At 36.6% G+C, this 16,874-nt stretch overlaps 1 protein-coding gene across 1 annotated transcript; it reads right to left on the bottom strand.

Moving 5' to 3' along the window:
* Positions 1-799: 799 nt before the first annotated feature.
* Positions 800-14,959, bottom strand: LOC125211964 (uncharacterized protein At3g06530). Its single transcript, XM_048111939.1, has 39 exons — positions 14,652-14,959; positions 14,359-14,572; positions 14,148-14,243; positions 13,922-14,039; positions 13,672-13,839; positions 13,406-13,576; positions 13,150-13,205; positions 12,974-13,063; positions 12,789-12,907; positions 12,612-12,694; positions 12,406-12,534; positions 12,159-12,233; positions 11,911-12,079; positions 10,890-11,029; positions 10,676-10,768; positions 9,833-10,013; positions 9,035-9,129; positions 8,814-8,963; positions 8,560-8,725; positions 8,229-8,362; positions 7,995-8,064; positions 7,751-7,913; positions 7,433-7,508; positions 7,116-7,289; positions 6,960-7,028; positions 6,778-6,876; positions 6,277-6,366; positions 5,743-5,951; positions 5,437-5,641; positions 5,185-5,364; positions 4,915-5,010; positions 4,766-4,833; positions 4,346-4,697; positions 3,924-4,139; positions 3,002-3,673; positions 2,507-2,916; positions 2,140-2,389; positions 1,791-1,961; positions 800-1,292 (listed from the first exon to the last, which is right to left on the bottom strand). The coding sequence occupies exons 1-39, from the start codon at positions 14,821-14,823 to the stop codon at positions 1,062-1,064; spliced, it is 6,420 nt and encodes a 2,139-aa protein (XP_047967896.1). The 5' UTR covers positions 14,824-14,959; the 3' UTR covers positions 800-1,061.
* Between the last annotated feature and the right edge of the window lie 1,915 nt (positions 14,960-16,874).

Genomic DNA, 16,874 nt, shown 5'->3' with positions numbered 1-16,874 from the left:
CACACAAACGACTTTGTAATGAGGAGACTTGGCGGGGTCAAACCCTAAATTCATCCCGCTTATGTTTCTGTCAACGTAGTCGAGTTTGGGGAGCGTTGAGAATCTGGTAGTGGTGGGATTGAAGATGTAGTACTCCCGGTCGTAGACTGACCGGGAGTGGAAGGAGCAGCAAAGTAGGAGGCTGTTGCAGGACTGCAGAATCCCGGCCCGTGATTTGTGTTTGGTGAAGTTGAGTGTACGGAATGGTGGTTTGGTTGATTGGTTAAGCGAGAAGGGGAGGTACGGGAACATGGGACTCATGGAGAAGTTGAAGTGAAGGAAGAGGCCGATGGCCGGATTCGGATTGGGGTTGCGCAGACGGCAGAAATGCGGATCAGTGATGAGGGAATGCCAGTGTCTGGAGACGAGTTTGAAACGAATGAGTGATTTGAAGGGAAGTCGGAGAAGAATACATGTTAAGAGATGATCAATGGATGCAACTGTTTCAGCTGATGATGAACAAGTTCTGCCAAATTTGATTTTTAGTTTCATTTTGGTGTTTGCTGAATTGTATGAGTGAGTTTGGCGTTAATCTCCGTTTATTAATGTGAAACTTAAAGGTGGATTGTTTAGGAAGTTTGAATTAGAAAATCAAAAAACATTGACTACGGAATTTTCTATTGCAGAATTTGCAGTGACCAAGTCTACACCAACTGCATAAGCTTGTCATGTAACATTCATCTAACTAATTCTCTCAACTTCCAATAGAATGCTTGTAAAAAACACAGCACTAACAATCAGTAAAAAGTAACAGGGAAAATTAGAAAAAAAGTTCAAAATTTTAACAATTTAAACATTGTTGGAAGAATGTTACTACTACAAAACTAGGTTTTCACAAAAATGGGACATCTTGAAATTCTCCAATTGAAGTTTCTATGAACAACACTAAAACATACATGGAAATTAAAAGATGTGCATAGACAGATGCTGAACTATTCTCATCACACGCTATGGATCTTAGATTGTTTGATGTTCTACTTAGGTGACTTGATGATTGTAATGACCAGCATATATTTTACGTATCACAGATACTCTCGAAGGCTTTCGCCACTCATGGATTCCATTTCCTTGAGAATTTCTTGCGCAAGAGATTTGACAGGTAGCTCTGAATCTTCAAGCAACTCACCAAAGAAGGGAATAGTTTCTGGCAAAAATACGAGAAACTCCTCTTTCAAGTTCTCCACAAAATGCTTAATAATTCTCAACCCCAACATACGGGCTCGTATCTTTTCACTGCGAGTCTGCATCAACACCTGCAATTAAAGAAAAAAGAAAAGGAGGGAAAAGAAAAAATTAGTACCATTTGGATTTTGGATTTTGGAATATTAATATCCCCTAAATCCCTAATACTAGGATTTAAAGCACATGAGAAAGTGAGCGCATATGCATCTACAGAACCTTAGAAAAAACCTACATACTACAAAAAAAGTATCAACAACACTTAAAACAGAATACATTGGTACTAAGTGGTGCCTATGATCAACCACGTTAGATGTAACACGAAGCATATTTTAGCAGTCAGAAAAAATAGAAAAAATCACCAAGTTAATGTGCGACTCAGTTCACTAATATTGAGACACAGCACATTGGCAAAGTTAGATAACTGAAGCTTGTCATTATGAATACTGACAAACAACAACTTAACCCTAGACGAATTGTTGTGCTCTATTTCCTTCAATAATTGGAAAATGGAAACAGCAAAACAAAACTGAAGTGGGAAAGAAGTTCATCAGATGGGTGTATTTTTTTACCTCGTGATTGAGAGGCTTCCATAGGAGGTCTGAACCAGCAGTAACTGCCATCTGACCAATACAGGCGACCAACAAATTATCCACTTCTTCTATGGATGGCACATCAGGATGACTGCCAATGTCAACTGGGGGTTCTACTACAAGCTGTGACACCAATGGTTTCAAAAGAACCTGGAAAACGGATGGAGATCAACAAAATAATCAAGAATGCGAAGTAGGAAATCAACAAAAAGAATCAAGAATTTATCATCAATGTAATGCCAGAGTAGCTGAACTTCCATAATGCAAGTGCTGTGTCAAACAGAACTATTAAGCAACAATAATGCAAAAAGCAGGAAATTTCTCTTACCTGGAAATTAGAAGAACCAAGAAACTTTGAGTTTCCAGTATCATAGAGGAAACACTTATGGAGAGATGACAAGATCAAAGCCCGGAGATGCCACATTGGAGGGGACAATTCACCGTCTTTGTCCTTTGTTTTATTATTAAGCTTAGCCTTCTTTTTCTTCTGAGACAGTCCCGTGTTCATAACTTCAGCATCAACAAGAAATCGAACACAGCCATCCAGAAAATACTTGAAGTATGGAACAAACAGTGACCTGGTGTAAAAATAAAAAATGATTACTGTCATGATTGAATAAAAAACAAAGCTATACAGAGAAGAAAAAAAAGTATCGGGCTGTGATTAAGAAAAAACAAGATATGTGCCAACTCACCGATGGCTTTCAGCAAGTTTGTTCACCAAACTATAGAAAGAGATAGCACGGCCATTAGCACTTTCAGGATGCTCTTCATCATCTTCCAAATTTATACCAGACCATTCAATAGTCTTGACAAAAAGTGGCCTGAACATAGTCTCTGTGAGTTTCATGGTCAGGGTAACAATAGCATTGAGGACATATTGCTCAACAGAACTAATATTGTGAACTGAAGCAGGGTTCTGATGCCGTATATCAAGAGCTAGCAGGCATAAGTCAAATACTTTTGCATGGTAAGCACCAACTGAGGATCTATCCATTGAACCAACCAAATTTCCAAGCATTTCAAAAACAATCAGCAAACTCAAATCCCCAGACTTAAAGGCATCAGTGTATATTGATAACACTGGGGGGAGCAGAAGTCGAACCTAAGGAATAAAATTAAATCCATCAGTAACCATTACAATATAGAATAGCTCAGGAAAGAAGTAAACGGAAACTACAAAAACTCACAGGGATCTTATCAGTGATGAGCTTGCGCACAACATCAGCTTTCAACTTCAGCTTTTGATCAGCAGGGGAAAAGGACAGAGGATGCAATACAACTAGTTTTAATATGTCCCCCAGATAAGGATTTAGAAACCCTGCAAGCTTGGTGATGACTGCCTCCAAGGTTAGTAGAACTGACATGAAAAGGGAGTGCTCTGATGAAGACCATGTAGCACTGTTGTGTGTTCTCTGAATTTCTGCAACCGCTGAAGAAACATCAGGAGATCTCCCAAGTATGGAATCCATAACACCAGGAAGTTCAGGAAGCGCTCTTGGCCCAAGCGCATTAACTAAAGCACCAGTGGCGCGAAGACAATGACTGGAGAAAATTGTATTGTCTGAACATGTCCCCCTACATACAGATCCAAAGCACATGCTAAGGACTTTATCTTGTGAAGGGAACCTGTTCGCTAATGCCTCCAATGCAGATACTGCAGCCAGTTTCAGGGAAGTACTAGAGCTATCATCAGGGGCATCGAGTAATGTCAATATTTCCAAACACAACTTCTCAAACGATTCTTCAGATGTTTTGTTCAGATTTAGCCATGAGCTTCTTAAGTTTGATACTAAATTCTTCTTATCAATCTTTGTGTTTGTACCCAAGTCCTTCATGGTCTCACACAAAAGCCCAAGAGCCTGTCCAATAGGAAGCTTAAGAATGTTATAATCTAGCGAAGGATTAAACAGATAAAACAAAGAAAATAGGGGGAAAATAGGTGAGTATGCAACGCATATCTTAGTGTCACAACAACCAATTGATATAATTTGCTCGCGAGAAAATTTGACAAAAAAGTTCTCTTGAGTTTGATTAGGTATGCAATATAATCATATAGGTTAGCTTGTTTGCAACAACTCCAGTGGTTACATAAAATGTAAGTTCAGTTACCTTCTTCCTGACATTTTTATCAACATGACTGATCAAAGTTATAGTGACTTTGAAGAAGGTGGATGGCAAAAGGCCCCTTATAAGAGTTTTCAAGACACCACGAATGAACTCCTTCAGCTCACTCTTGATGAAAGCTGGAACACCAACATGCTTCTTTTTAGAGTCAACCAGGTGAAGATGATACACAACTTGCTCCATAAGATCACCAGTCATTGTCTGCAGAAATTGATTCCAGTTGGAATAAAATTACAAAAGGCTGTGTCTATATGAAAAAACTTTTATTCTTATCCGAAAAAATAGCAGCAGCATTATTGATTTCAATATAACAATTCTGGTTACAGAATCCTATAAACAACAGAATTCCTAGTATCTTTCTGTAAATGTGCACCAACAGTAAAAAAGATGCAGTTATGATTACTCACCTGAATCCCATTTGAAGTTTCTTCCAACTCAAGCTTGTAGTAATTTTCAGGATCTCGCAACTTGTTAGCAACAAAGTGCATTGCCACCAGCAATTGTATAGATGTGTCTTCATTTAAGGAATTATTTCCAATTTTCTTAAGTGCTAAGACGAGAGAAGGAAGCCAGGTTGTGCAAGAATACTGCTCACAGAGTGTCACAGCAAATTCGTACTCCCATAGCTTATTGATTGCAAAAGTCAAGTGTTCTAAAGATCGCCCTTGATCATGGAAATTAAGGTCGTTATTTCTAGAGATCAATGATTGGAAGAGGAGAAAGAGCAGTGAACCCAGAGTTTCAGCCTCTCCAAGAGTTCTGCAAGAGAGGAGTTGTCAGCAAAAGCAAAAATTTAGAAACCATAATGACAAGAATGCAAATTCTACCTTAATATATGTGCAATGATGGGAAGTCTCCTATGTTGTGCAACTTGCGGCAAAACATCCACAAAAACCTAACAGAAACAGATAATAGCTGCTCAGAAAAATTCAACCAGCTCGTCAAAAGAAATTACACCAAAAGCTTGGTAAAGTACCTGAAGCAACTGGTCTGTGTTGTTAGTCTTGGATAACCAGCAAGGTAAAATGGCTGATATAAGCCCTTCAAACACACGTTGAGAATATTTGTCCCACTAAAGATCAACCAAATTGCATATTCTTTGTCAATTTCAGGTTATGTAAGAAATGAAGCACAATACAGTTATACTCTATGTGAATCATATTCAATGTGTAAGACATTAAACTAAATCTAAAGCAATTTAAGTATAAACAGCAGAGATACAGGTCTATATCATCAAGCAACCAACCTGTGTTATAGTAGAATCGCCAACAGCAGCAAGAATATCCAGGATTTGATCCAAGACTTTGTCAGGTATAATCTTTACAAGGGTGGTAATCAACGAGAATGCATGATTCCGAGTAACAGCATCACTTGATGACCGAGCACAGCTTACTAACAGTTGAAGGTCAAAAATACGAGTGATGTCCTGAAAATAAAAACTTATGTTAGTTGTGCCAAGTTGGAGCCAGATATATAACTGGCGTGGTACGGGAATGACCTTTTGCTGAATTTCATTTCCCATTGAAGCACAGATATCTTCCAAAGTGAGTAGCAAAGTCTGCTGAATGAAGGCTTTTGTCTCAGAAGCAACACCAGATGGCGCAGCTATAAGCCCTTTATTATGCTCAGTGACTTCAGAAATCCACCCATCATTCACAAATATTAGGTGGAGGATCTTAAATAGGGGGCCGACAAGTGAAGTTCTACAAAAATGCACATCAGTTCCATACAATCATATGAGACACTGAAATTATCACAGCAGAAAGCAAGTAATAACTGCAATGCAAAAGCATGTCAGGCATACCTCTTAACTATGTTTTTCTTTATCAAAATTACTTCAAGAAGAGCACTCAAGAGAGATTGGGTTTTTTCTCTGTCAAGTATTCCAGAATAAGAACCAGGATCATGATATTTGGAAGATTTCTTTTGCTTCTTCCCTTGTTGTGGAGTCGCTGGAATATTTTTCTGTCCCATAATCGAATCAAGAGTCCATACAACAACTGAGGAATTTATCTGCAAGATTGTAGGAGAAGTCAAGTACTACTGATTGATGGTAAAAGATGTGAAATAGTATAAATCTTATTGTAGAATCTCCAGTGATCAGCTTCTGGATCATACACATATTGCCATTAGAAATCAAGAATATCAATTATAATGAAAGCATATTGACTCTAGGATGTTAAAAATGTCATAAAGCTCAATATAATAGTTTTTTTATCGGGTAGGTGTAGTGCCATTCATACTCATCCTAATAGGACATAACAATCCAGAATAAGGCACCAGCCTACAAGTAAAAATAAAATAAAAAAGTGAAGAGATACAGACTGAGATGACCTACTTTAATTTTCAACAACGCATCTCTCGTAGAATTCTGTATAATGCCATTTGCACTCCTAAACAAAACCAATAGGTTTCGGAAGATAAGCTCCTGCAAAAGAAATAGGAAAAATGAATTTTATGTGTACACCAAGACATGAGAAGGTTTTCCTTGTTGGAGAGAGATTCATAAAGAATATTTCTAGTCCTCAAGGTACATCAGATAATCACATAGTAAAGTTGCATAATTATCACTCAGCAGAATCATGGATAGAGAATTCCGATAGAGAATTCCACATCACAAGGCAAGTTGCAAGAACTCAACTAAAAGTATCAAGGTCAGATTGTGTTACAGAAGTCCAATTGTTGCATCTCTAGTGAAGACCAACTCAAAAATAACTTTAAAGTTATCCAACTCGTTTAGAAATGTCCGAAGGAAAGCCACACAGTTTCCTTATGCATAAGATATCATAAAGATTAAAGACCATCCCTGAATGTGTTTGGATTGGAGGGGGAGGCCAACCTGAGTTTCAGTCTTCAAATCTCCATAAAGAGAACTACTAAGATTTCTCAAAATTGTCATGCATGGCTCTATTACTGCCAAGTCTTCGGAATCATTAACCTGAGAATGCAAGAACTAATAAGGTCCCATATACTCCGGAAAAACAGAAAATATATTTTTAGAAAAGAGTTTAAGAAACTTACCCATAAAGCCTTCAATATGCAATCCCCTAAGTCTTGTGCTTCATGAGACGAATTTGCCATGGTACAACACTGAGGAACGCATAAATTTAGAAATGTAATATATCAAGAGGTTTGAGGTCCAACATCCAGAGGTAAAATAACGACCATAAAAGTTACCTCCAGCAGAAGGCACAATATGTCAACTTCACTTTGGGGCAACTTATTACAAGATTTGACACCTCCCAAGTAATATGAACACCGACTTTCCAAAAGATCATTCAATAATGATCTCACACCAGAAACACATAAGAGCTTACTTCCAGCACCTTTGACCAGACTAAGAATCTTCAGCTGTCATGAAGTTAAAAATGAAACAGAATTAATTTCTCCGCAAATCAAATCAGTAATGTATCTTAATATTTAATATTTATAAACAATAAAACTAATGTATATGCCTTCTCTAACTGTATTTTCCATCTGAAAAGTAGACACACCTTGGCATAGGAAGGAAGTCCAAGAGCATGGCCAAGCAGATATTCGAGAATGTTATCTCTGGTGGACTCATCAAACCTAATTATCGAGGAAAAAAAGATATTCATCTAAATGGAGAGGAAAGAAGCAAAACGGTCTTCCTATATATAAAACTCAACAGATCCAAGTAAATCTTGAGGGGGAAACTGAACCGAGAAATTGATAGGAAAAAAGAACCAAGGAATAACTCTTCTGCCAGATACTCAATATTGTAATATATCAGTCTCCTCTAGTGCAATTAGTATTAATAAGGGAAAAAAACAATAAAATTCAAATCCAACCTCGTTCCAATAGCAGAATGCACCAAAAGGCTTTCAGATGATGAACACAGGAGTGATGTGAAGAACGAGGAAAGAAAATTTTTGTCCGATAATATCATCTTCTCTTGTTGAATAATTAAGCACAACAGATCTCCAAGAAAATGCAGTGAGGCTACATCATTTCCTGTAGCACATTATGATCAGAAAGACCACTAGAAACAGAGATATTTGGCAAATAAAATAAAATAAAGTATCACTGCATTACCATTCTTATTAATGTGGGACAAAAACAAATTTAGCTTTTTGATGCAGCTAATGGCACCCTGCCTCACATGCTAGACACAAGAGGGAATAGTATCAGTATTACGAAATTGCTAGTTACCTATACTAATAATTTAAACAAACAGATACAGCCAAGAATCTTCCAAGGAAACTCATGATAAGTGGAAGCATCCTTGACTTGTGTAAAAAGAAAAGTGAAAAAAGAGAGTTATAAAACCTGGTTGTCACTAGATAGTGGGACAAGAAGTGAAGGTAACTGTGGAAGAAGTTGACGGGCCACAGTCTCATCTAACTGAGAACAGATATGTGAGAAAGAATGAAGACTCTGTATTTGAGCAGCAGCTGGAATTCCTGAGAATTTAGAGAGCCCAAAAGGGTGACAATTAGAAATCTACAATAGTAATTATATTTCAGCTAACCTACAACTATCATTAGTTTAGCTCAAAAATAAAGCATGCACCCAAAGACACCATCTCAGAACCAGCTTTCGAAGAATTAGTGGTAACCGAAAAGTAAAATGACAAACAAATAGCTACGGTGAGCCAAACCTTCTTCCAAGAACAGTTTCAACGTTATTTCCATCAAAGGCATCTTGCAGTTTGTGGATAGGTATTCCAGATGCTTCTTATAAGCACCTCCAGATAGGCCTTTAGAGTGACACGCATAGAATACGAATAGAACCTCAAGTATGGATACCCACTTCTCCTTCATATCCTGTGAGGAATGGAATTTTAACTCGTCATAATGGTTCAGAAAACACAGATATATGCCTCAAACATTAAACCCATGAAAAATCACCAACCAAGGTTACACCATTAGGTGCTGTTGCAGCAAAAACTTCTGAGAGACTCAAAAACAAGCAGGCCAGAATCTCAGCATGGAGATTGTTGATGTCAGTGTCAAGATCTTCAAGAATTCCTTTCCAGTCACCATCTACATTTCTTTTCTTGGACTAGCAGCAACAATTTCTATTAGTTTCCATTTAATGTGTATAAAAAATGCAGTATGATAACTTCTCTATACCTGCTCTGTAGATATGCCCAGGGACTCTAACATTTCCCACTCACTCTTTAGAATTGGGAAGCAACAATCAAAAAATGCAAAAAATTGGCCAACATCTGACATCAAAGGAGACAGGCATTAAGCATTAAAGTACAACTGCATACATAGATATTGCAGCTCAAATATAAGTTTCCTAAATTCCAAACAGAAAACTTGAGAACAAAAGTTACATTAACCTCAATTATGATTGTACAAAGACAGATAATATATGTTCATAACTCATCACGAGGACGGGGAGAAGAGCATACCAATGAGAGATGTGATTTGAGAAAGATCATGACAAAAAAGAACAGAATATCAAGGTTGCAACGTACAAGTAAAAATTGGTTTAATAATATGATTCAGGTCAATCACAGCTAACCAATATTCTATGAAAAGGGTAATAGTGTGTTTGGCATTTTCAATAATTTCAAAAGTCAAGCAATTGTAGCATTTCAGTAGACAATTAACACGATTACTACCGTCTACTGAGAAGACTCCAATGCAGAATACCTAAACTACACTTTTCTTGCACATTTTGGGACAGACAGAAGTGAAGAAATAGCATAGTGCAGGCAATCAAATAAGATGGTGGAAAACTGGCATAAATAGCAAATCCAACAAAAATTTCCAATAAAGAATCATTGTCCAACATGCTACAGCACTCTAATATATTGGTATTTGAAAAATTAGGCAAAATAAAAATTAAGAAAGGGACGATCCAGAACAAGATGCAGTGTCGAATGTGCTATTACTATAGAAAATGAAAGGTGTGTTTACCCATATTAAGCATCCTCAGTGACTGCAACAAAATCAAAAAGAATAATGTCTTCGAGACCTCGTGAGAGTTGCAGCATGTTACAAGCCACGGCATGTACTCCTCAGGTCTTAGTGAGAACGTCTTTGCCAGCTTACTGATAATCTCAGTATTAACCAAAGATATTTGCCCAGGATCCAATTTCTGCAATCATTTGCAATTTGTAGACAAAGGAAAATTAGCTTTCAAGATTGGATTCTTTTAGAAGTTATCAAATTAGTTTTGAACTAAATGAGTCCATATCAGCATAAAGATGATAACTGCCCCAGGTTTCTTTAATATTTTTCATTGGGAAAACTAATTAATATCTACAAGTTCTTCTAAATTGTATAATCCCAATTAATGAATATATATAGATGGATATATACAACACTAAGTTCCAAGGGTATAAATATCTCATATGGTAGTTATTATAGTATATAAAATCCTAGGCTAACAGGAGCTGCCAATAAATTGTGAAAAGGGAACTGTTACGTAAAGGGTAAGGATACCCACACATAAAACATCTAAATGAATTTCAGACAGTTTTACGAAAATACTGTCTTGTACATATATTGTTCTGGAAATAATTCCATTAAGTCCCACATAAGACCAATTTGATGATTTTGAATCTTATGGGATAAAAAGAAATTGCAGCTGCATCAAACTTTTCAGATGATAATAGGGTGTCTATTAGAATGTTATTCAGCTAAGATAAATGTGAATCTGTCCTATTCTAGACTTCCAGGTTGACAAGATGTGTAGTACTAGTGGGCACAAGAAAATTATCTGCAAGCACTTCTTTCGTTCTTTTATTGTCAACTTACCTTCTCTGGCACTGGAAGAAGCACTAAGTTTTCATAGAATGGACATTTCAGTTCTTTAGCCAATTCTAATGCCTTCAAGTTCACCCTCCGAGTCTGCTTAAGACAGCAAAACATTTGTAAGCTCAAGAGAAATAAATTTCACATTTAACAATCTTAAACTACACTCCTAGGAGATAAAAATAAGTAATAGTAACTGAGAAAAGGAGAATAAAACCTTCGGTCGAACTAATAACAAGGGGAAGATCATTTTTGCGAATGTTGCTGCATATTGTTCCTGATCTTTGAAAGTTGTGATAACTTGTTGAGTGCACAATAAAGCAACATCCTTAGGTAGAGAAGAGGCTGATGATGAACCTTCAATATAAACAGACAATTAAAATTAATTATCAACATCTTCAAGATGGAGCCCATATTCAGCTTCTGAATCTACTACTACTGGATACATTCAGTGTTATCAGGAGATACATCTTGAATTCAGTTATTTTGGTTAACTGATTAACTGATTGGTTATAGAGAATCAGTTAATTGATTACTGAAATTAAAATATGTACGGTTTCAGTTCTTGGGATGGGGCAGTTTATGATTCGGTTAACTAACCAATTCGATTTGGTTATAAATGAACTAACCGAATACCGACCCCTAGTCAGGAGCATGGGGCGCACCTGAGATATTAGGTAAAAAAAACAAGGGCAGGTACCCCACAAATCGGGGAGATTTCAAGGGAGAAAATCTGATCATATTTGAACATCCATTGTATTTTAGTTATTTTAGGAAAATATATTTGAAGGCTTTAGGTCCTAGAGATTTGAAAGATTGTAGACCGCCCCAGCCACCTTGGGGCGAATCCAGTAGTGCCCTGCGCCCCAAGCACACTTTTGACAAACTACATACATTCCAAGTGACACTCCTCATCAGGTATCATTTGCATGATCGCCACAAGTATGAGCGCTTCCATATACAATAAAACTATTATCTTACAATAACTAAGCTCTCCAAGAAAATATGTTGATGTGAACGTAACATGCAACATAAATGTGAATAATTTATGTGGTATGAAAGTGATCTTATGAAACCAAATTTCAAGTTGATGACAAATTAGAGCGACCAACATTTTGTAAGATGGTAATACTGATTTAATACAGCCAAACTTGTGAATGATTTGATCACCTTCCCCACCCAGTTAAGCTGGAGAACAGACAAGAGAAACAGCGGAACTACATTAACAGTATGCTTACTTGACAGCAATATCTGAATGCATCGCTGAAGCACGTTCTGTAACGCTTCAGTAAGAAGTGGTGAGCTTAATATTGCAGCCACATTTTTCAAATTCAGAACTGCCAGTACAACATTTAGATCATCATCATGAAGCCGGCGAAGAAGTGCATCTTGAATGGCATAAAATTTCTGGCAGAAAAGAGAAGGGAAATAATCATTAGAATTAGTACCAACATGCATAGGAGAGTGAGGAGTGAATAAGCACTACCTTCGATCCAGCAACTTTCTCCTCCAGAATGTTGGCTACATCCAAGCTCAAGACTGCTGACTTTCGAACATCAGCCTGTAAAAATTACTCAAACGGTTGCAATTAAAGAACTTAATTAATCATTGTGTTAGTTGTGACAACTATATATAAGCATGAATATATCAACAAAATTAAGAAAATAAAGGCTCAATATGATCCATATCATAAGTAATGAAACATCCAATCTACACGGTTTCAACAAAGATACCTCAGAATGTTCCAAAGCAAAAAAAGATTTTGGATCGGGTATTTCTCGTGAAGCATCCAAATGCTCATCTAATATCTTGCAGAGTAAATCATAGCTTGGTTGGATTTTCTTGGACTGAATCTTGGCATCCTATATAATTATATATGAGTGAATTAAAATCCAATTACTATTTGCGAAGAAAGGACGAGAAAGAAAGACCGACTGACCTTCAAGAAACTATAGAAGACTTCCCGTGATTCATTGGGATACTTCTCACAAATAGAAACCAAAATCTGTTTGTTCTGTGAGCCTAGAAGAGAGGAAAATTATAGCTGAGATTCTAGTATTAGATAATTGAAAACCTTTTAGCTGGAAAGCATACTAGTATACTACATAAAACTTGCCTTGAGATAACTTCATATGTGTAGCTAGTAGTTTAGAGACTATCCGACTGACAAAGGCTTTCATAGGAACAGTCTTTACCATTGATAAAGAATTATGATGACACGCATCATCTGACACACTGTCAAGCAAAATGTTTAGTTTGAGATAGAGAAAATTGTCCCTAAACAGTAAGAGCATCACCAACCTGTACTCAAGCAAAGATTCCAAAAGAACAACTAAGAATTTATCAATATTGAAGTCCTTCGCCAATCCTGAAAGGATCCCTGAAATATCCCTTCAAAATCACAAGGTAAAAAAAAGAATCTCCACTGTCAGATGCAGATACTTCAGATTTAAGATAACATAAGTAAAAACAGCTACCTGATTTCATTCATGGCATCTAGAGTCTTCTTGGGAATTGACTCCATGCACTGAAGCTGGAGTGTAAATTGAGTGTTAGTTACCAGTAGAGATTACCATTAACATCTGGAAATACTGTTCTTGCTATCAATAATAAGTAGCAGCATAGCAAATAATTCCACAAGCGAAGAGAATAGAAACCAGGTACTCATTTGCATACACAATATAAGAAATTTGTATTTGACAAGTCATTAGATGTTGCATTAGGCAGCAATACCTGAACTATTGAGACTATGGTCATTACTGACATGCGCAGCCACCGCATGTCGCGTCCTTCCTTGGCATCTGTTCTAGCCATGTCTGCCACAGAATTCAACAAGCTTTTTGCAACATTGGGTGCCAAAGCTGCCTTTTGGGCTAGTAAACTCACAATCATTAGAGCTGAAGCCTGCATAAAGTAAAGGAGACGCCCTTGTCTAAGAAAGTGAAATTTCTGCATTGCTGAAAAAAGGACAGACAGAAAACATGTTGTTGGACCCTGACCTTCTGATTCAGCCCCTTTGCCCCAAGTTGCAGCCCAAAACTCACATATGGAAGAATCCTCTTAACAATATCATTATCAATAGTAACAATCCCTAAGACCTCAAAAATAACCGCCGTACAGAAGCCAGTGACATGTTGCGACGTTTGGATCTTTTTAGCTGGTGTAGCCTAAAATTTAAAACGCTTTCAGCTAATCATGATAAGATCAGAGCTTGCTGTTCCAAGAGTCATAAGTCCAAAAATGCCTTACATAATTACAGATAGCCTCCAATACCCCCATATCTCGAATGCACTGTTGCACAATTACTTCTCTTGGTGGCCGTGCACCTGATTCTTTAACTCCATCAAGAAACTTCCACTTACTGTTCCTGCACATCCATTTTTAATCAATTTAAAACAGATGAATTATATCTGCGCCTGCCTATCTTCCACATCAAACTAAAAATTCAAGGAAAAAAGACTAAACATTGGCTTACCCTGCATCAATTAACTGAACTATTTGAACAAATACATGTGTGTCATGGTACGGCAGCGCGCATAAAATCAGGTCTTCTGAATTGTACACATGAACCCTACAATTCACAAATAAAAATGAGTAATAAGGGATCAAGCTTCCCCAAACTGCAGGCAAAAGATAATACATTCCTTCCAAACAGAACCACGAACGCATAGAATGAATTAGCATACTTGTATCTACGGATCAAATACTCAAGTGTCTTCAACGCAGAATGTAACTCAAGGAATCCCGATAACAATCTCAAATACGAGGCTATGGATGCACTGATTCGCTTGTTTTCTTCCTGGCCAAGCAGCTCCCTGTCCAGCTCCTTGCTATTGAGACTGAACAAATCATTCTTGTAGTTCCTAAACCGCTCCTCCATACTAATTAAAACCTCCAAACCTACCAAGCTCTGAATTAAAAACTGTATGTGCTGCGAAACTATAATTATGAATAAAAACTAAAAGAGTGATTTTAATACCAGAAAGGGCGATGCCGTAAATTGTGTCGAGGTCGACATCGGCAGCTGCTTTGGCATCAAATAGAATTGAGGGACGAGTTAGCGGCCGCTTTTTGCCGGGTTCGGGATCGGTGGAGACGTTCAGCACAGTTTTGATAGCGTTGAGCTGAGATGAAATTGTTGTTCCAGCCATCACGTCGAGAGCGGTTGGGTACAAGCCTCCCGGGAAATCAGGCGGCAGCAGAATGCGGGAGGAGGAGGAGATGGTGGTGGTGACTGGTGAGTGAAAGGGGTGAAGGCTGGCGTTAGGGTTTAGGGTTTTTCCTAAATACAGAATTCTATTGACTGACAGAAAAATTGTAAATACGCCGTCGTATCAAATAAGGAATAGTTGGCGGCGGCCATATGACTTTTTTTTCTTTATTTATTTAATTGTGATATATTTTTTTTATTCAGTACTACAACTTTCTTTGTCCCATATAATTAAATCATTTAGAAACAAGTTCTGAAGTATAATTAATACAACGAAAGAGAATGAAAAAAATAGTTGATTGAAAAAAATAGTTGAAATAATGTAATGAATAGTGGGACTCATAAAAAATAAAATAAAATAAAAAGAGAAAAAAATTATATAAATGAATATGGACTATTTCTATGAGATAGACGAAAAGGAAAATTGTGTCTATTTCTGTAGGAAGTATATTAAATTGGGGCAAATTTCCCGAAGAAGCATAAATTTAGCCAATTGTTGTCAATTTCAAATTTTTCATAAATAATGGAGTACTCTATTACTCTCTTCATCTCACAATAATATGCAATTTTAGTTTGATACGAGTTTTAATGAACAATTTGTAAAGTAAGGAGAGGGGTGGAAAGAAAAAGTAGTTAAAGTATTGTTAGCGTAGAATAGGTCTCGTCTCATCTTATTAGAGATAAAAGAGTTTTTAAAATATAAAAATGTATATTCTTATGGGATGGACAAAAAAATAAAGAGTATATATATTCTTGTGAGACGGATGGAATATATTTTTACAATTTTTTTTACAATTGTCTCAATGATCAAATTTTTTGGAAAATTATGTACATGATGCAATAGTCGGAAAATAGTGTGTTTGTCAAAATGTCTGGCTGCTTAGATTGCGTATTCTAACTTTATTTTTTTAATCATCATTGTTCGTTGTTTTAATTTTGATGTAATTTGTGAGATTATTACAATAACGAACATGTTATTAAAATCAAAATAAATATATAAAATAATATTAAAGTTAATTAAATAAAATTAATGTTGATACAAGTATAGCTTAATATTTTTCTATGCATATAAATAATTAAATCTAATAAGTAAATAGTTTTACATCGTGAGTACATTATTTTTTATCATCAAAACATGTGAAATACTACTACTAGTACTCCTATTATTTAACTAACTTAATTTGATCAAATTAAATTGGTTGTATAGTTGAAATTATATTAATCCCTACCACTTTTAACAATTACTCTTTAGGTGGAATATAAATATCTGGCAAAAAAAAATTTTAAAAGTAAACATGAGATTAGGAATCCTAGAAAACAAGAAGCAAAATTTGAGATATGATGAATGATTGATGTGTTGCATATATATTCTAAATTTGACAAATAAAATAGTATTACCACATTTCATTTTTGTCACCTGAACATTAAGAAACTATGTTCAATAAATTAAATGAAAATAAAATAACGATTCCATATCATCTCAATAATTCAAATTTCCATGGAAAGTAAATTAGTTCAAATTTCACATAGGAAAATAAATTTGGTCCAACTTTGATAAATAGGAGTATACTAGTGGTCTACTTCCCAGCTAGTCTGAAAAGATTGTATGACGATTAGACCTGCCCAAGGTTTATCGAACCGACGATTAAAACCGAAACCGTAATCGTCGGTTAATCGAACCACGATTGTCGGTTACGGTTTCGAACCGAAACCGTGAAAATTTATCCGAACCGAAACCGTGTCGGAACCACCGGTTCCGGGCGGTTTCAAACAGGAACCGCGGAAAACCGTGAAATCAAGTCGGAACTACAAAAAATCGACGGTTTGGAACCGTAAAAAACCGTAAAAAAAAAACCGTCGAAAAACCGTCGGTCGGAACCGAAACCGAAACCGGCGGTTTTGGAACCGGAATCGTAACCGCAAAACACCCTCGCGGTCGGTTCCAGTTCAACAATTTCCAAAACCGGAACCGGCGGTTCCAAACCGTAACCG

This window comes from Salvia hispanica, chromosome 3 (assembly GCF_023119035.1).
Source record: "Salvia hispanica cultivar TCC Black 2014 chromosome 3, UniMelb_Shisp_WGS_1.0, whole genome shotgun sequence".
NCBI lineage: Eukaryota > Viridiplantae > Streptophyta > Magnoliopsida > Lamiales > Lamiaceae > Salvia > Salvia hispanica.
This window is presented reverse-complemented; position numbering and strand designations above follow the sequence as displayed.

What these genes read in the sequence shown, in the direction of transcription:
- LOC125211964 (XM_048111939.1), bottom strand. Translation starts at nt 14,823, where the DNA reads ATGGCTGGAACAACAATTTCATCTCAGCTCAACGCTATCAAAACTGTG. An exon ending in CAAAGGGGCTGAATCAGAAG is followed by an intron (nt 13,577 to 13,671) that starts GTCAGGGTCCAA and finishes TACTTTATGCAG; the next exon opens with GCTTCAGCTCTAATGATTGT. An exon ending in ATCATTGCACATATATTAAG is followed by an intron (nt 4,698 to 4,765) that starts GTAGAATTTGCA and finishes CCTCTCTTGCAG; the next exon opens with AACTCTTGGAGAGGCTGAAA.